General features: G+C 47.2%; 2 protein-coding genes across 4 annotated transcripts; one reads left to right on the forward strand and one right to left on the reverse strand.

Annotated features, from left to right (window-relative positions):
- Positions 1 to 1,518: 1,518 nt before the first annotated feature.
- epyc (epiphycan) lies at positions 1,519 to 16,443 on the forward strand. Of its 3 annotated transcripts, XM_030341326.1 has the most exons (10): positions 1,519 to 1,801; positions 5,318 to 5,513; positions 10,241 to 10,412; positions 10,816 to 11,472; positions 11,864 to 12,049; positions 12,484 to 12,633; positions 12,950 to 13,108; positions 13,514 to 13,716; positions 13,997 to 14,092; positions 15,503 to 16,443. In XM_030341326.1, exons 2-10 carry the CDS (start codon positions 5,325 to 5,327, stop codon positions 15,671 to 15,673), a joined length of 1,983 nt encoding a protein of 660 aa, XP_030197186.1. In that variant the 5' UTR covers positions 1,519 to 1,801; positions 5,318 to 5,324; the 3' UTR covers positions 15,674 to 16,443. The 3 variants fall into 3 exon arrangements, with proteins under 3 accessions (XP_030197186.1, XP_030197187.1, XP_030197188.1); XM_030341327.1 differs by lacking the exon at positions 10,816 to 11,472 and having other exon boundaries at positions 1,522 to 1,801; XM_030341328.1 differs by lacking the exons at positions 10,816 to 11,472; positions 11,864 to 12,049; positions 12,484 to 12,633 and having other exon boundaries at positions 1,527 to 1,801.
- LOC115531966 (uncharacterized) lies at positions 16,182 to 19,266 on the reverse strand. Its single transcript, XM_030341351.1, has 4 exons — positions 19,086 to 19,266; positions 18,704 to 18,797; positions 18,390 to 18,477; positions 16,182 to 17,889 (listed from the first exon to the last, which is right to left on the reverse strand). The coding sequence occupies exons 1-4, from the start codon at positions 19,147 to 19,149 to the stop codon at positions 17,083 to 17,085; spliced, it is 1,053 nt and encodes a 350-aa protein (XP_030197211.1). The 5' UTR covers positions 19,150 to 19,266; the 3' UTR covers positions 16,182 to 17,082.
- Positions 19,267 to 20,180: the final 914 nt, after the last annotated feature.

Here is a 20,180-nt window from a genome sequence, read left to right on the forward strand (position 1 = left end):
CAGTTAAAATATCATTCTACTACAGTTAAAATATCATTCTACTGCAGTTAAAATATCATTCTACTACAGTTAAAATATCATTCTACTACAGTTAAAATAAGTCATGCTCCAGTTATAACAACATCCAACTACATTTAAAATAACATTCTACTGCATCCTACTTCAGTTAAAATAACATTGTACTACAGTTAAAATAACATTCTGACCTAGCACAACCTACTGACAACCTACTGATCCCACTCCATTTAAACACTGATCCGTGGTCAGATCTAAATATATTCAGATGATCCTAATGTAGTTAAACAGTGATCCTGGATCAGACCTAAACACATCCTACTGATCCCAACCTAAACACACACACTACTGATCCTGGAGCAGTTAAACACTGATCCTGGGTCAGATCGAAACACATGCTACTGATCCTGGGTCAGACTGTGTTCAGTCTCTCATATTTACCTTGTAAGTTAAAGTGCATAAAGTTTAGCTTAGAGAGAGAGAGAGAGAGAGAGAGAGAGAGAGAGAGAGAGAGAGAGAGAGAGAGAGAGAGCACGGAGATGGAGAGAGAGAGAAAGATAGGGAGAGAGAGAGGGAGAGTGAGAGACAGAGCGAGAGCGAGAGCACGGAGAGAGAGAGAGAGAGAGAGAGAGAGAGAGAGAGAGAGAGAGAGAGAGAGAGAGAGAGAGAGAGAGAGAGAGCGCGAGAGAGAGATACAGAGAGAGAGAGAGAGAGATAGGGAGAGAGGGAGAGAGAGAGAGAGAGAGAGAGAGGGAGAGCGAGAGACAGAGCGAGAGCACGGAGAGGGAGAGAGAGAGAGAGAGAAAGATAGGGAGAGAGGGAGAGAGAGGGAGAGCGAGAGACAGAGCGAGAGCACGAGAGAGAGAGAGAGACAGAGCGAGAGAGAGAGAGAGAGAGAGAGAGAGAGAGAGAGAGAGAGAGAGAGAGAGAGAGAGAGAGAGAGAGAGAGAGAGAGAGCGAGAGAGAGAGAGAGAGAGAGGAGGCCTTCCACCATGCAGGTACTTCCTCCTAGGGCCGTGCTATAAGGCTCTCCACAGAGGTCCCATTGTGTCCTGGGGCCCCGTAGACCCTCACCCACCCCCCCCCCACCCCCACCCCCCAACACCCCAACCCCCCAGACATGAAAGGAGAACATGCCAGAATTTCACCTCAGGAGAGGACAAATAATTCAGTCCTATAGGACTGCAAATATATATATATATATAAGCTTTAATAATGGATGCACTTGTAGGGGGTAAAGTATATTTTCATATTGGTTGGGGGTCTTGTGTGTGTGTGTGTGTGTGTGTGTGTGTGCGTGCGTGGTGCGTGCGTGCGTGGTGGTGCGTGCGTGTGTGTGTGTGTGTGTGTGTGTGTGTGTGTGTGTGTGTGTGTGTGTGTGTGTGTGTGTGTGTGTGTGTGTGTGTGTGTGGCCAAACGGGGGGTGCACGGAGTGGGTGCACTGTGCACACGCGAAAAAATGACCAAAAGCGATCATCCCCGTTCTGCTCCTCAGTGCCTACCTTCACACGTAACAGAACGGCACTCAGGTCGGCCGGGTGCTGCTCACAGACCTGACACACACACACACACACACACATATCGACACACACAGAATAACACACACACACACACACACAGACCGAGCCCCAGCTCACACCTTCACACACCTAAGCACACACACGCGGAACCCACGCCCTCCTCCAGCTCTTCAGAGCACCCTGCGCGACCTCTCGCTATTGGCCAGGTCCGAGTTCTCAGCATCCCCATCAGCTGGTGGCACCATTCGAGAGAGCAGGAGACAGAGGTGAGTGTGAAGCCGCCGGTATCTTCTTGGTGCATGGCTAATGGTAGATGGCCGGGCGTTTTCTTAAAGGTTTTAGACCCTCTGTAGAGCTGTGTGTGTTTGGGTGGACTGAAGATGTCCGAGCTAATGGCTAATTGGTGGAAGGTCTCCACGGCGGATTTTGTGGGTTCCACTTCTTTTATTTTGTAGGATTTGGGTTTTTGTTGATTTTCGTTTTTGTAATTGTTTAAAGTTTTTGTTGAATGGTTATTCAGACGATTGCCCATGTGTTGATGCATGTTAATGCTGTGTACTGATCGTGTGGATGTTGGGGGTTTCTAAGCGGTTTAGATGACTTACAGGTGATATTTTGTGACTAAGGACACAGGTGATGTTGCACCATCTTTAAGTTATTGGTATCGATATAGATCTGTGTTGTTATGGGATGCTTGAACTATGCTTGCATTGCGTACATTATGTCTCTTGATGCATGGACCCCACAAGAGTTGTGAGCAATTGAGTTGTGGATGAAGGAGAAGTACATTTCCCTGTTAAGGATATCCAATTTTATTATCAAAATGCAAATCTTAAGCTTCTCCAAAACTTTGTTGATACCAAAAATATCAAAAATATCATCATGAAATAATGATGTTTAATTTGACTCTTCAGATGGCACAGATAGGTGTATGGATGTTAAAATCAAACTTAGGTGATCTGTTGATCTAGTCATTTTTTGGCATATATATAAATAAGTATATTGAAACTGGAAGCTCTGAGGGGGGAATCAGTGAAGTTTGCTCGTGGCTTTAAAGGGAAAAGAGTTGAGAATCAGTGGATATGAGGAATGCCTCTCGCAGAGCCAAGCATAACAGAGTGCGTTCTGTAGGCTACACTCGTTACACACACACACACACACATACAGTTTGCACACACTGAGCGCTGTGATGGCCTATATAAAGGCACACCTCTGTCTCCAGCATAGTCCTTCTTTCAGCGACACCTCGCTGCTTTCCATAGGTCCACCGTCTTATATTGGAGAGAGAGAGAGAAAAAATATGTAAAGGAAGTCAAAAAAAAAAGAAAGATGCTGATCATTTCACCCCGGGACTCTGAGCGCTCTCATGAACCCAGTGCACTCTGGGACGCGGACAGAAGCGGAGCTCTGTGTCCGCTGGTGTGTGTGCTCTGCTCATCATGATGGAGCGACTGTCTCCCTTCTGATTGGTCCGAGGGCATTCACGATTCAATCAGAGAATGAGAGAAGGGTTTGTATCTCCCAGCTGTCCTTCTACCAAATAGCAGAAATAGCCCCAGAGGTTTCATAACCTCACCTCTCTGAAAGATAGGTGTGTTGGAGGAGAGGTTTCTTTTTTTTTTTGCATGTGGCTGTGCACTTGCACAGTGTGAGGCGTCTCTGTGTGAGAGAGAGAGAGAGAGAGAGAGAGAGAGAGAGAGAGAGAGAGAGAGAGAGAGAGAGAGAGAGAGAGAGAGAGAGAGAGAGAGAGAGAGAGAGAGAGCGCACACTCATGAGTGTGGGTGTGTGTTTGTGTTTGCGTGTGTGTGTGCATGTGTTTGCGTGTGTGTGTTTGCATGCATGTGTTTGCGTGTGTGTGCGTGTTTGCATGTGTGTGTGTGTGTGTCTCTGAGCACCCTCAGAGCTGAATGAAGCGCTCCCTTGCCACACCGACTCACTGCCATCCTGTCCACAAACCTGGAATTTTGAGCCTGAGTGCCGAGACAGGCAACGAGCCGGCCTTCATAAAGGACCTCTGTACAGGGGAGAGGGGTCGAGCCTGCCCTGGAACCTCTCTCTCTCTCTCTCTCTCTCTCTCTCTCTCTCTCCCTGTCAGTCTCTTTCTCACTCCCTCTCCATCTAACCCTGAGGGCCAACTGCTGGTCCAGTTACTCCCTGCACGCCTGTCTATAGCTTCTTGGTCTTCTCAATTAATTTCAACTAAATTCAAGTCTCCCTCCCTCTCCCCCTCTCTCTCCCCCTCTCTCTCCCCCTCTCTCTCCCCCTCTCTCTCTCTCTCTCTCTCTCTCTCTCTCTCTCTCTCTCTCTCTCTCTCTCTCTCTCTCTCTCTCTCTCTCTCTCTCTCTCTCTCTCTCTCTCCCCCCTCCCCCTCCCTCTCTCTCTCTCTCTCTCTCTCTCTCCTAATCCTTGCTCTCCATTTCTCTGGCCAGGCCTAGAGGACTTTTGCTGAAATCTCTGTTTCTCTCTCTCTCTTCTCCAGACTCTCTAGTCCCTGTTATGTATCAGCTGTGTTGCATTACAGTAAAAATGTCACTGTGGAAGAGCTGCCAGGATCTGCACAAAGACATGATAAACGGATTGTACCTCACTGGTGTTATCACGACGATATCTGTCTGTTACTGATTTGAGTGTTGGATCACTAAACTGAGAGCCGTGCTTTGGTCTGCTAAATTGCATGGATATGGATATATTAGTTCCCACTCCTGGCTATCGTTTAGAGCCAAGATGGAACCAAGATGGCTGCTGTAGGTGAATGAGGTCCATTGAATCACAGCATTCTGTCGCCACCTCACTGATAAGCTATTCCTCCCCGGAGCTCAGCGAGGAATCTTTCATGAGATGCTGCTGTTCAAGCAGTACGAGTACAGATTGTTCCAGGTGTCTTAATGAAATGGTAAAGACTGAGAGATATTCTAAAGGTACTGTGACTGGTAGAGAACGCACTGCTGTTGTAGATGACGGGTAGTCTAGCAGTTAGGCTGTTTGACTCCCGGCCAAAAGGTTCTAGGATTGATCCCCAATGGCTGCCGTCTGCTCGTAACGTTGACCACTTGAGCTCTCAAAAATGGAAGGTGGAATGGTCTTGTGTTGAATCTTTAGGCGAGGCAATGCAACTTTATTTATATAGCACTTTTCACTTTTCTCAAATTTGCGACGGAGTATTAGGGCCACACATGAAGAAAAAAAATATTTTTGCCGTGACGAGATTAAAATCGACACGTCGACTCTAATCTCGACATGTCAGATTAAACTCGAAATGTCGAGAATAAAGTTGAAATATTATGTCGACTTTAATCTCGATTTGTCATCTTTAAAGTCTACATTAAACTCGAAATGTCGAGGATTGAAATTAGTTGGGAGAGATAGCAACCGCTCCACAGGGCCTGCACTGAATCCAATGGCTTGTGTGGATAATTTGGTAAAATTGTATTTCAGAATTGGGTTTAGCAATAAAGTGATCCTCGCAGTTTTAGCGCAGAGCCACAGTGTGGTGGATAGTGAAGGACGCTGAAAAGGTTGTGCGGAAAAATTCGTCTGTTCAGGAGGAGGACCTGAACAGACATGTTAATTTACTAGTCGACGTGTCAACTTTAATCTCGTCACGGCAAAAAAAATAATAATCTTAATGTGTTGCCCTAATACTCCGTCGTACAAATTGCTTCACATTGAAACAACGTCATGAAATAAAATGAAATAATAAAAGAAAATAGATAGGTAAAAGAAAACCAAAAAAACACCAAATGGTTGACCATTCACAGCCCATACCTTCCGTCCGTTCCCAGGTGGGCCATGGAGAAGCTTGTGCGGTTCCTGTTGGCGTTCCTCGCCCTCAAAGCGACTTTGGCCAGCCCCAGATTCTCCCGCCAGGCGGAACTGGACACGTACGACGACACCAACTACGATGTGGATATAGAGAACCTGGAACTGGAAAACCAGGATATGTACGACTACGAGGAAGGCCTGGGGGAGAACCCAGAGGTAAGATGCATTGTGGGAGAAGGGGGGGGGGGGGGGGGGGGTTGACAATCAGATGAGGGGAACCGGCCGAGAAGATTTCATTGACCGTCAAGATGGAGTTGAAGCAGTTGCATTGGAATTGTGCAACAAATTCTTTCTGTGGATGACTGGGAGAAATGTTCCTTTGCATTGGCCTGTCCTGATTTGAGGAAATAGCAGCATGAGTACTGATAGGACTCTTAACTGAGCAAGGTGGGGATTCATACCTATATGTTTTGAGCTCCCACATGTCACCACGCTCTGCCGGTCCTGGGTGTAGTCTGCTAAGCCAGTGCTGCTAAACTGAAGTCAATCCTGTGCCATTTAGGTTTTCTGCAAATTTTGGAATTGCTTTTATTCATTTCTTTCCAGTACCGTCCACTCATACTGTTTCTTCACTAAAAGGGCAAACACAGTTGTTTCGTTATGAAACCCAGGGTTGATGTGTGCCACGTGTCTTCTTAGGTTCAGTGAGTTAGAGCGCTGGGCGGCTGGTGCCAGTGTAGACACATGCTTCTGGTCTTCAGTCGGCCCACCATGGCGGCCAGAGTATGCTTCTGCCGTCCGATGTGCCAATCTGGAACCCGGGTACCCGGGTGGAATATCCATTTGTCTGCTCCAATGAGAAATTGTGTTTCTTCTTTTGCCAACTGCACGAAACTCCCCAGTGTGAAGCATATCATGCTGAATATAAATATGAATTAAACATTTACTATATAACTCTCCGACCTACTGGAAAAGTTAACTTTAGGTTGGAGAGTTACCATTATTTAAATAAAGACAAAGCTTATTCAACCTAATTTAACACAAACATGTGTTGAACACGCATTTGTGTGTGTGTGTGTGTGTGTGTGTGTGTGTGTGTGTGTGTGTGTGTGTGTGTGTGTGTGTGTGTGTGTGCGCGTGTGCGTGTGTGCGTGTGCGTGTGTGTTGCTTGGATCTGGATGATCATCCCCCAAAATCCCAAACATAAATATAATCTAAATTCAAAATCTGAAAGGAATTAAATCACTACTATTTAGGTTAGGAAGGCGAAAACACACCACCTTCCCCATGCCCAAGGAAATAACCAAGTGCATTGTTCGCTGGTCCCAGCCCCCAAGCTCCCACTGCCATGGTGAAGCCTATAGGGACTGGACTGGGTCCTCTCCAAAGAACTGACGAGGCATAGCAATAAAATAATAGCAGGATAAAAAAGCCTTCTGGCCGAAGCCTATTGCCAGGAGCAGTATGCCAGATACACATGCCCTTCATTCAGGCCACGATGTGGCAAGCATGCACTGTGGCGTTTGGAATGGATATTGGTGTATTAGGGCCAAGACGTTGTCCAAGATGGCAATCAGGCAACAGTGTGGCGGTCAGATGTTTCAGGAGACATCCAACAAGCCGTTCCCTCGAAGCTCCATGCAGCCTTCCAAACACCCGCGCCCCGGCCTAACCAATTACAGGGCAGCGTCTCCTACTGCAGGACCAACTCAGACTGTCTGATGGATCCGTTCCCCCTCAGACACTCGGGTTCGTGTGAACATCGTGACTGAACTGTTCATACGTTGAGGCCAGCATCTCAACCACCATCCAAAGAAAGCGTTCGCATGGCGTTTTTAGTTTGTCTTAAGATGTGCCGGAACGACTCGTTTCAAAGGAATTTGCCAAGAGGAGATGTGGGTTTTTGTGCAAGGCTTTAGTTTATTCAAAATGTCACGGAGATGTTCGTGTTTTGTGAGAGACGGACGCGGGATACGGTGTGTGCCTCCCATGCCGCGCCTTACACTGAGGCTGGAGGCTTCAGTCATAACCGAGGTGGTGATGGACGGCGTGCGTGTGTCCTGCACGCATCGTCATCCCTTCTCCTTGACCCCGCCCTGAGAGGGTGCAGAGGGCAGAAGAGATGGAGGTGGAGGGGCAGGGGCTGGGGACTTAATTAGTGTGCTGATTGATAAGTCTGTCAACATATGTGAATGTATACACACACACACACACACACACACACACACACACACACACACACACAACACCCACACGCATGTCAAGAGTCACGGTAGAAATGAGCAGATGATGAGATGGCTGTGGTGGCTGGAATGCTGAGCCTCCACTTCCACGCCTCCAACAGATCTTCTACACTCTCTCCCCCCTCTCTCCCTCTCCCATATCCCTCCCTCCCTCCCTCCCTCCCTCCCTTTTTCTCTCCTTCCCTCCTTTTCTCCTTCTCTCCCTCTGTCCCTTCCTCCCTCTCACCCACTCTCCCTTTCTCTTTCTCCCCCTCCCTCTCTCCTCGTCTCCCTTTCTCTCCCCCTCCCTCCCTTTCTCTGTCCTTCCCTCCCTCTCTCCCTCTCTCCCTCCCTCCCATGTGTATGTGTTTAGACAAAGACCTAGAGCTTATTTCATCCTTCAGCCAATAATCGTATCGTTCTCCGTCCGCCCGTTACTGTGCAACGTCTAAGGAAGCCTGTCCTTAAACATGAACCTTCAATCAAATTGCAACCGCCGTGAAAAGATTGGTCATTTGGCCACAATGCGAATACATGTGACCGAATCTTATTTATTTATCTATTTATTTCTTAAACCCCAGAGTCATTCTACAAGCCACAAACGTAAGTTTGTGTCCACCATCTTAGAAGCGTCTCTGAGCTCTAAGGTGGAGATGCAGAGATGTGTCCCTCAGGAATGAAGGGCAACATGTGTCCCTTCAGAATGCTGTACATGGATGTCTCCTTCCTGAACATCTGCATGTGGTGCAGAGAGAACCGAGGCACAACCCTGCAGGAGAACTGGTTGCTGGGTGAATGATACAGTTTGTGAACAGATGTATAATGCCGTTGGGCCTTTTGACGATGAGAGATGAGGTTTTAACTGGCAATGAACTGTTGGACTTTGATAGTTGGGAAATGTATAAATAGGGAAAGGGCAACAAAATATATGTCACACAAATGTGTTTTATATGTGTGCGTGAGTGTGTGTGTGTGTGTGTGTTTGTGTCTGCATGTGTGTGTGTGTTTGTCTGCCTGTGTGTGTTTGTGTGTGTGTGTGTGTGTGCTTATCTGAGTGTGTGTGTGTGTGTGTGTGTGTGTGTGTGTGTGTGTGTGTGTGTGTGTGTGTGTGTGTGTGTGTGTGTGTGTGTGTGTGTGTGTGTGTGTGTGTGTGTGTGTGTGATCATCTAGCGAGCGCTCTTAAAGCTTCCCATTCAAAATCAAAATGTTGTGCATTCTCTGCAGCCGCCATGCTGTTTCCCTGAAGACTGTTTCTGTATTTTTGGTAACCAGCCTTTGGCCTCTCCTTCCCCCTTGGGCCTTGGTGTTTACTTTGGGAGGAGGGGATGGGAGAGGGGAGCGACAGGCAGAAACCTCGGTCGCAAGTCGTTTTCAAAGACCCACCTTGTTAGATTTCAAATGGTCTCTGCCAAGATTTTTCGTTTAAGATATCTGTTCATTGACACGATGTGTCAATGGAATAAAACTAAACTGCTTTCAGTTGTTTGTTTTTTGTGGTCGTTTTTGGTATAGAACAGGATGCTTGAGGTAGTTGGTCATATTTGTTACCTTGGTTGTTTGTAGTAGGTTATCTCTGAGCTGCTGGACAGCTTACTACTGTGATTGAGAGTGCAGCATTGAAATGCGGAGTCTGTCTTGCTACCATGAGTGTCTTGGTTCCACAAGGACCATTCCCGATTTTGAGAGCTTCAATTCAGCATGTGCGTGTCAGGTATTGCCTGTGTTTGTATGTGGGGTTTCACTGCCCTCGGGTGGACCATGATAGAACTGCACTAATTGAATATATGTGCATAATGGCCACATCCCGGTGTTCAAGAGAAAAAAACGTAACTTATTTGCATGTCGACACCTAAAACATCCATAGTCGAGCCCATTGAGGCAGTTTTTTAATGATAGAGCACACGTTAAGCAATATTGGTATTTTCCGTCATAAATTGCTGTGTTTTGAATAGTCATGTGATGTATGGACGATCCTCAATGTACGTGGACTGTTTATAGTGACTCTTTAAAAAATTATGACTTTTTTTTCCAAACATTTGGGAGCCACGTATTTTAAAGATTGACATTCTACTGCCCCCTCCCGGTAAAGTAAGGTAGCTGGAGAAATTAAGTCTAACAATAGTTGACACAAATCTAAACTTGACTAATTGAAGTAGTCGCAGGAGGGCAACTCGTTTCTGGTTAGCAGCTCTACCTTATGTTTAGATAGTAACATTAACATCAAAGTAGAAAGGTCTACCCAGACTTGTGCCCTGAACGGTTTGGCGTATAATCAGCAAGATACCTTCTGCTATAAACTACACAGAGACCGTTTTGGGATCCTAAAACATTCAAAATCCCCCAAGGAGAGGCCCCGTCCCTGAGGTGTAGAACAACAATCCCTTTGGATCCAATCGATACGATGATGGTTTTACAGTTAACCTTGGGCTAAACGTTCCCTTTGGAAGTTCTTACAGGTTGGCTGGCTCTGTGGCTAACCCCGCTGGCGCGCTAACCATGAAGGAAAGACACCTTGTAGCAACCAAGCTTTGATAGGACCTTTGTTCCAATGCTGGGATATCCCAAAGCCTAGTGCCACCAACCGTAATACAACTACATTTGGAAAAACAATCCGTTTTGGTCAACCAATTTAAGCTAATCATTGTGTTCCAACTAACCCAAACGGCCGTCCAAAACCATCCACATTAATCAGCCGGCTTCTCTGCTCTACTCACCCCTCAGATGGAGATCGGAACCGTGCCTCCACCGGACCACAGCTACCCCTCACCCGGAGCCTCCTTGGAGGAAGAGGAGGAGGAGCGGGAATATGAAGAGGAGATGCCCTTGAGAGCAAAGCATGTGCAACAGGGCTCTGGGGACTCGGGAGTGCTCATGGGTCCCAACACACAGAAAGGTCAGAATGAGTACATGCAGTTCTAGACCCAACCGCCCCAGAAGTACCCTGATTTTCAGTTTGCCCTGTATCGGCAAAAAAAACGGGGGGCAAGTGGTTTCCAACGCAAGGCGAACGTGGCGAAAACAAGAGTCACTCGTGGTAGTCTCTCAACGCCCCGAGGCACAACCTGCCCTGAGAAAGGAATCACCACCCCTCTCCACCATTCACCTCCGTTTACATGTGCATGAGTTCCATTTAACTAGCCGCCATTTGGTTAAATGTGTTCATTCGTGTTGTTTGTTGTCACCTAATATAAGCCACCTCATCACCGTCATCATCCCTGTGAACCGACCGGTCACCGGTGTCTCTGTGTGTGTTCTGACCTGTCTGTTTATTAACACCTAATCTTGTCTCTAACAAGAGGAGGAGCTTCGTCTGACGCCCGTTGACACCCTTCATGTCTCCGGGGACTTCGGGGGCTCGGTGGGGTCCGGTACCCCGGGCGCGCCTGGGGCCTCAGGGTCTGGGGACTCGGGGGCTCCTTCCTCCGCGGGCTCCTCGGGCTCCGGGGACCTCGCCTCTGGCTCCGGAGGTTCTGGGGCCCCCCTCGCCGGATCGGGGGATCTCTCGGGCTCAGGGGGCTTCCCGGGGTCCGGTGGTTCCGGAGCGTCCGGGGACCAGCTTGGTTCCGGGGGGTCCGGGGTCGCAGAGACCTCCGGGGACGCCCTCCTGGGCTCTGGGGAATCAGGGGACGTCTCCCTGGCCTCCGGGAGCTCCGGAGACCTCCTCGGTTCTGGAGGATCAGGGGATGTTTCCTTTGTGGATCTCCTCTTGGGCTCTGGAGGGTCAGGGGACGTTCTCCTGGGCTCTGGGGGCTCAGGGGACGTTCTTCTGGGCTCCGGGGGGTCCGGGGACGTTCTCCTGGGCTCTGGGGGCTCAGGGGACGTTCTCCTGGGCTCTGGGGGCTCCGGGGATCTGCTCCTGTGCTCTGGGGGCTCCGGGGATCTCATTGGTTCAGGGACCTCTGGGGATCTCTCTGGCGAGTCTGGGGACGTGGACGTTACCTTGATATCTGGAGGTTAGTACCTGAACCTGTATGAGTAGACCAGAAGACTGGTAGTTGGTAATAATGCCAACCACCAGTCTAAAAGAAAGATAATCAGTTGGGTGTAGTTTTAGGCCTCTCTTAACATCCTGTTTAATTTCATTAATCTCATTCAATAATTAACCTGATTGACTTATTCACTTGTCATGTTTTCTTTATAAAGTTCCATTTAACTACTTCCCTGCTAAACGTGGTTAAATGTGGTTGACCTGTTATCATTCTGGCTATCCTAATGTCACTCATCTGTTCCACACCATCACTAATCCCCCTGTGTTTTCTGTCAGCCATTACTCCACCGTGGTATGATTCCTCCACCCACTCACCCTAACATGTCTCCTAATCCCACCCCCTTGGCTCTAACAAGGGGAAGAGCTGCCCCTCACCCCCGACACAACTACACCCCAGGAGGCCTCGGGTTCTTCTGGGGAGTGGTCAGGGTCTTCCGGGGTCGCCTCTGGTGGCTCTGGAGACGTTGGCGAGTCTGGAACCTCTGGGGCCTCTGGCTCTGGGGATGAACCCGGGGTCACACTGATCCCGGACATTGATGAAGGTCAGTACCGTAGGACAAACCTGTGCCGAGGTAAACAGGAAGTAGAGTACGGAAGGCCCGAATTAAAATAAACCGATTACGATCGAGACTGAAACCGTTACCCGTACACTGACCATTTCAACCAGTTAAATATTTGTTTCGCGACGATTGCACTACTTAAATTGACCCGCCTTCAAAAGCGTCTTAATGCGTAATCATAACATAACATTTCATAATCGTCATTGTCTTTAATGCATAATCATAACATAACATTTCATAATTCATTTGAATAACACGTCAACACCCCTTTTTCGCAGTTGACATCCATCCATTGCCTGAATGGGGTTCTCATACCACTAATGCTACATATGTGTGCTACTCATCTCTGAGGCAAACAGCCGCCTGGTTGCCGGTCTAACCTTATCTCTGTAACACCTAATCTTGTCTCTAACAAGAGGAGGAGCTGCTTCCAATTAAACCAGATACCCCTCAGGAAGGTACTGGTAGTACGGATGGCTCCGCCATGCCAGACCCCGAAACCACGGTAGCTCCCGTAACTACGGTAGCACCCGTTGAGACTGAGGAGCCAGAAGTTGACTGGCGAGGTCAGTAATGGAAACAACGTTGACATGACGCATCTGCTCAATCCACATCAAGATTACAGCTCTGAATCTAATGAGGCAAAACAAAAAGCACTTTGACAGAATTTAAACTGTAGCCTCCAATTGTGACTCTGAAGGGTACATTTCCAGGAATCAATGTGTGGTTAACTGTGATGAAGAAGATCCATTTGAAAGAGTTTGTGTCTTAAATCCTTGTTCTGAATGCTGGCTGGGTTGGGGGGAACTGAAGGACATTAGACATTTCATTGTCTAATGCTCCCCCAATACTGTAACTAATCATGTCATGAATGTGCCCCAGGTATGCCCACATGTCTACTGTGTACATGCCTCGGTACTTCGGTCTACTGCGATGACCTGAAGCTGGACAGCATACCACCCATCCCCAAAGAGACGACTCACTTCTACGCTCGCTACAACAGACTCACCAAGCTCCACAAGTCTGACTTTGCCTTCATGAGTACGTTTGGAATGTTTGTGTTTTGACATGTTGCTAGGTAACCAGAGTGTCGGTATGACATGTGTAGGTGCATGGGATTGTTCGGTTTAGCAGGACAGTCTATGGGTTGGGCGGTTTCGGGTTCGAACCTCAATGTCTGCAGCTCACCTGTACGCATCATTGAGCAAGATAACTTAAGCCCTATGAGCTCATAATGACATGTATATTAACATGTCAATATGTATATTGACATGACATTATTTGATATACTTCTTTACACATGTGCATAGAAATAGATCATGGCAAGATTTGTGCATGCAATTAGACACACCGTTTGGTGACCAAATGAATCAGTATCGAGATCATTAACTGTGGACAGTGTCTCGTATCGCGTCGGCAACCTGTCTGAACTCCCACTCCCATCAGGCAAGCTGAAGAGGATCGACGTCACGGCCAACGACATCTCGTCCGTCGACGAGGGCGCCTTCTCAACGCTGCCAGCGCTGGAGGAGCTGGTGATCAGGGAGAACCACGTCTCGCAGCTGCCCGCCCTGCCGGTCACCATGACGCTCATCGACGCTAGCCACAACGAGGTCGACACCAGGGGCATCCACAAGGAGGCGTTTAAGGTACGGCCCACTGTTTAGTCCCATCAGGGCATCTCGTCCCTAATTGGTTCAAGGACTCCATCTTTCCAGCCAATAACAGGTGCGTGATGCAACACTGCTCAATGGTGGACCAATCCGGAAGGGAGTGCGTAGAGAGGGAGGGGATGTATTTTGAGTTGCTTATTTTCTAAATATTGCTCTGTTCTGCTCTTTTCTTCACTCTTTAAAATGCTAAAAAATGGCATGCAGCCCTCTGATCTCTAATGATCATGTTCCATATATTTGCCTTATTTGTTTTCAGGATATGGCTGGACTTCTGTACTTGTACCTGACAGACAACCACCTTGATTACATCCCTGTGCCTCTACCAGACAGCCTGCGATCCCTGCATCTCCAGGTACTCCCTATTGTTAGATTGAATAATGGCTCGTGACAAGAAGGAACTGGGCCCGAATGTAAAGCTTGATGTGTGGCAGTTGATGTAAAAGCTATCATTGCAAAACGAGCTTCAAGAAAGGCGGTGGCTACACATCTCATGTGGAAGACCAAACGTACGCATCTTCCAAGAAAGATGTTTTACATAATTGTAAGACTAATATAATAAAATGGTTCTTATAACCTTGCAATAATTGTGTTTCAAATTAGCCTAATGTACACTTAAGGTTTCATGCCTAATCATAACCATTCATGAAATGAATAACCTGTTTAATCTTAACTGTAGATGTGAACGTGCGTAAAATCCAATTTGAACCAGTCAGACCGATGTATAATAGTGAAAATCAATATATATGTATTTGGTAAAGTACCTGTGAAGATATTGAAATTAGGGCCCGACCGATTTATCTGCCTGCCGATTTAATCGGCCGATTATAGCCTTTTTGAAAATAATCGGCATCGGCCAAAAAGACGCCGATTGCAACAGATTATTTATTTTTTTTTAAATGTTATTGCGCTTAGTATCCTGCAGATTGCGCTCCTACTCGCCTTGCTAACTAACGAGATTGAATTTTACCGTACAACATGAAAGCACGCTCGCTCAGGCAGCTGCGCGCTAACCTCACCAATGTACACAAGACGCGTTGTTTGAGCATGTTGTGCCTGTTTTTCTTTAGGTCCCAGGCCATGTTAATTTGTTATACTGTAGACTCTAACGGTGAGACCATACTGCTCAGCACGCACGTGTTAGTCACTGCTCACGAGCGCAGCACATTGGGAGTTAGTTATTTATTTTACATTTTACATTACACTAATTTTTGACTGTAAATGTATTCTAAAACACTCAAAGGTTCTGCATTCAATTCACATATTCGTCAAAAGTGTTTAAAGTATATTTAAGGTATCAAAAACTACGTTTTAAATGCTTTTCTTTTTTTTTTTTTTTTTAATCGGCCGATTAAATCGTAATCGTAATTTTTCTCTGAAAATAATCGGCATCGGCACTCAAAAATCAATATCGGTCGGGCCCTAATTGAAATCTCTGGCAATCAACTCATCGATTACATCCAATTAATCTCACATTGCGACCTGTTTCACACAAACAACCATAGGAAGTTGCATTTCCACACACACACACACACACACACACACCTGTGCTGGCGCCCCCCGGTGGCTCACCAGGTAGAGTGCGTACCATATATGCTCAGTCCTGAACGCAGCGACCCGGGTTTGAACCCTACACGTGGTCATTTGCTGCATGTCTTCCCCTCTACCTCCCATACCTTCCTCTCTATCCCACTCAAAAATAAAGGATAAAAACGCACACATATATCTTCAACAACATCCTGTGCTTTCTCCCTCGGCCCCTCAGCGGAATAACATCCAGTCGATGCACGAGGACACCTTCTGCAATCTGCAAGACTTCAACTACATCAGGAACGCCCTGGAGGACATCCGCCTGGACGGTAACCCCGTCAACCTCAGCCGGACCCCGCAGGCCTATGTCTGCCTGCCCCGCATCCCCATCGGGGCCCTCGTCTGAAACACACACACACACGCGCACACACACACACACACACACCCTCTTGCACAACATCTCCCATGGAAACATGGGAACACATGCATAGACACACACACACAAACACACACACATCTCTGAACCCAATGAATCACACAGACGCACACACCCAAACACACAAAATAATGCCATTACCCCCAACAGATCGGCAACATCACGTGCAGCCGTTTCATGAAACACTAACGTCCCGACTTATGTACAACTTGTATGTTTCAAACACGACACACAATAAGACGTTAACTATTGCCAACGTGCCCACAGGGTACCGTCGTCATGGTTCTCACACTCTGGTGGTTAAGAACACCGTGGTAGTGTGTGTATAGGAAATGCACCTCAGCTCGTCAAAACCTGTACGGCACATTCAATCGTGAACCCACACCCACAGACACACATCACAAACACACACACTAGCTGTTTTCAGAAGCTAAACTGTTCCACAACTTGGTAAAGTTGATAAGTACACTAGCTGACATTCAGAGAAACCTGTTTTAATGAATGACCGCGTCGGACAGCCGGTATGTTTCTGCATCCTTTCAACACCGGTTCACAGAAACAGAAAAGGAAAACCGGAAATTGTTTAAATATGTTTGTTTTGTAAAGAAGTTATATTATTAATATTAATGAGAAATCGAACACTTTAAAACATGTCCATTATGCTACGATAGACGTTTTGAGGCTGGAGCTCAACGAAATTGAGTATCTAGTGCAATAAAATAAGCATTTAAACAACATCACCTGTTGTAAAGTCTGTACTGTAATATAAAAATATATATATTCAGAAAAAGCTTTTTTTTTTTTACATGAACTGCAATATCACAAATGGTGATGATTTGAGCATGCAATACAAAAGCCTATAAATGACACGTCACTTTGTAGAGTCTATTGTTGGATTTAGGTTGGGGATAGAGGGAGGTGGGGGGGGGTGATGCAAAGACCGTATCAGCTTGCTATTGTATGCTCTCTGTATGGAATAACCACATTTGAATAAAGTTGTTTGATTATGACCTCTCCAAATGTTGTGGGATGGCTCAACGTTTTCATTGACATCATACAGGGGTCCGAAACAAGGTGAAGTAAAGATAATACAGTGAAAACAGCCTTGAATCAACCTAGCAAAGTGATCATGACTTTCTCTACAACCCCCCCCCCCCCCCCCCCACCAACGGTCTCTATGCAGAACATGATATGTTGAACCCATTCAAGGGTGATACCCACGTTTGAATAAAGTGGTTTAATGTGACCTCAAAACCCCAGGGAAACAGCGTTGCACTAACTTCACAAATCCAAAAAAACTGTCTTGTAGACGCGCTGCTAGAATATCCCCAAACCAAACCAGTCTTCCGTGTCCCGCGGAATCCCTCCGGGTTTGCTTTTCAAAAGTTTTCCACCAGCTTCTCAAACAGGTCCAGGAAACGCTCCCGCCGCTGTAACGTTCCCGCGTCCAGACCTCCGCCGTTGTCCCCGCCCTCCTCCCCCACCCCCCCGTCCGCCTCGACCCAGCCGCCGTGACTGTTCCCGTGAACGTCGCCGTCCATACCGCCGTTCACCCCGCCAGTCACCCCGCCGTTCACCCCGCCGTCCCTGGCCGGCCGGCCCCGCCCCCTCTCCATGGCCAGCCTATCGCGGCTCAGCTCGGTGCGTTCCCTCTCCAGCACGGCCCTCTCCCGCGCCAGCAGCGCCTTCTCCCTCTCGACGGCCGTCCTCTCCCGCTCCAGGGCGGCGCGCTGCCGCCCGAGCCCCGCCTCCTCCCGCTCCAGCCCCGCCCTCTCCCGCTGCAGCCCCAGGGTCTCCATGGCGACCAGCTGCCGCTCGCGCTCCATCAGCGCTCGCTCGCCCTCCAGGGAGACGCGCTCGCTCTCCAGCGCCAGGCGCTCACTCTCCATGCCCCACGAGGCGCGCCGGAGCTCCACCTCCTCCTCCTCCTGCTGCTCCTCGCCGCTGTCCAGGAGGGAGACCTCGATCTCCGAGGCGTCCGCCCCGCCCAGCGGGGGCGGCCGCGGCGGTGCTCGGGGGTGCTCGCGCCTCCTCTTGTACGGGAGGAAGTCGGCATCTTCGTCGCTGGGGGGGAGGGCGATGATGGGCGCGCTGCTGTCCAGCAGGCCGTGCATGGCGTTGTCCATCAGCTTGAAGCCCCACCACGCGGGAGGGAGCACCGCCCCCTCGGGAGGGTACTTGAGCTCCTGGAGGAGGAGGGGGGGGGGGGGGGGGGGGGAAGAGAGAGAGAGAGAGAGATGGTAGAGAGACAGAGACACAGAGAGAGACACACAGAGAGAGAGAGAGAGAGAGAGAGAGAGAGAGAGAGAGAGACAGAGAGAGACAGAGAGAGAATTAAAATTTGACTTAAAATGTTTGCTTGATATGATATCATTATGTATGTGAATTATGGCCCCCATTGCACTCCCAGCCCTCCCCTGAAGGAGGGATCCCCCACTCTGCGTTCCGTCTCAAGGTTTCTTTCTTGATAATCATGTTTTTCCTTGTCATTTGGGAGGCTAGGGTTAAGGGTTGTCATACACATGTAGCCCTTAAGAGAGCAACTATGATTAACAGCTTTACAAATAAAACAGATTTGACTTGAGTCCGTGTTTTAGGGTTGTCAATGAAGAAGAAGATAAAGTGAAAACTGTGACACTATATTGCTGTTCAATGGATCACATATTTTCAGAAACTAAATTCAAACCTTGTATCTCATCCTCATGTTGTCCCATTTCTTGGCAGCCTGATAGTAGTTAAGTTTGGTATGCAAGCCCATGTGCTTTAGGATGGCCCTGCAACGACAAGAGACAACAGACACATGTTGATGTGTTAGTAAAAGAGGAGAGATGGACGATGTTGTACAACTATAGTCATCTCCATCAGTATTCATTCAGGGAGACACACTAACTCACAGTGAGGTTCATCAATGTTGACAAATATTTGTATTACATTACTTAGTTCATTTCAGGATTGTTGTTGTTTTTACCATGAATGTTATTCTTAACTTGTCGAACTCACCTCCATCCTCTCATGCATTCGTTTTTCTTTCCAGAGAAGTAAGCCCTGTTCGTCATCCTCAGCTTGACCATCGTCTCGATTTCTGAAGGAGTCACTAGAATGAGAGAAAACGAGTCATGTTTTTATACAAATCACTTTAAAATGGGCAGAATGTGATAAATACATAACCGACAGGATCAAGCGTGAAACAGCAATGCAAACAGCATATCAACTAGTTGAGTAACATTAAAATAATGACGGGTTTCAAGTCGGCAAGGAGGCTTCGCGATGAGGACTAGGCGGGACTAGTAGAATAGGGGACTAGCAATGAGGACTAGAACACTTGATAGGTTCCCTATTTTTCAAGTGTGTATCTTTGGCCAAATGTGAGTCTGCTACTTACATCTGTAAGACGTGTCCAAGCTGACTGCGCTATTGCACGTTGTTTCTAAACAGTCCTGATCCATATTTCATTGATTTTGTTAAAAATTCTCTAAAAAACAAGTTGTCTTCATTCGAAGGGAAGAAAGAAGCTGCTTGGCGCTTACTCCCTCGTTCTTCCCTCACGTTCTCCACCACTTCACTCTTACCCGACTTTAGGAAGGTATACATGTTGTAACACTACCCCCTACTGGACGGGAGGGGGAAGATGTCAACGACAAACAAAAAGTACTTCTATGTTCGTCAATATAATAGTAGAAATATATGGAATAATATCTTAATTCATTAATGGAAACTAGTTTAAGCTACATCAATATATCTCCGTATATAGTTTGAGCAGTACCATTAGAGAGCGCTGGGGTGCCAGCAGCCAAATGGTATCACTCAGATTGTATTATAATATCCATATACATAAAATCAGTGGTGTTTAGGTTTCATAAACATACGGGGCTTAGCCCAGACGGAAAATGAAAATGCTAAAATTATTTGTACAATTATATGCACATTTTTTCATAATGCTTCACCTAAATAAACAAAATACGCAGTTATTTATGCTTACAATAGCTACCTGACTGCTTTACTGCTTATCCCCAAAATCAAGTTATTTCAGAGTAAAATGAATACAAGTGATAAAGACCTTACATACACACGCACGGATCTGACTGGGGATAGAATAGGTTAATTGATTCACTTGAGGTGGTAAAAGATGTTTTTAAACTGTTTATTCTCTTGCCAGAAGGACTAGCCTATCTAGACTAGGCTAGTTATAAATAATTATAAATATTTGTACTTTTATTTAACCCAAAAAGTATATTGGGTTGCTGTCCTGTTGCTGGAGGCAGAGTTATTTGCAGACAAACTAGACCAGCCCATGAACATATTAAAATGTAAATACAGACCTTCCTGTATAATTAAGGTGTATGACAGCTCCCTCTGCTGGACAACAGTCTCACACCAAACAACATTTTCCGTTTGAACCAACGTAGCTAGTACATTGATGTGAGACGGGTTGGTGGATTGAACGTGTTGTAGCACCAGAGAATGGCCTGCGGGGCAG

Source organism: Gadus morhua, chromosome 19, assembly GCF_902167405.1.
Source record: "Gadus morhua chromosome 19, gadMor3.0, whole genome shotgun sequence".
Taxonomy (NCBI): Eukaryota; Metazoa; Chordata; class Actinopteri; order Gadiformes; family Gadidae; genus Gadus; species Gadus morhua.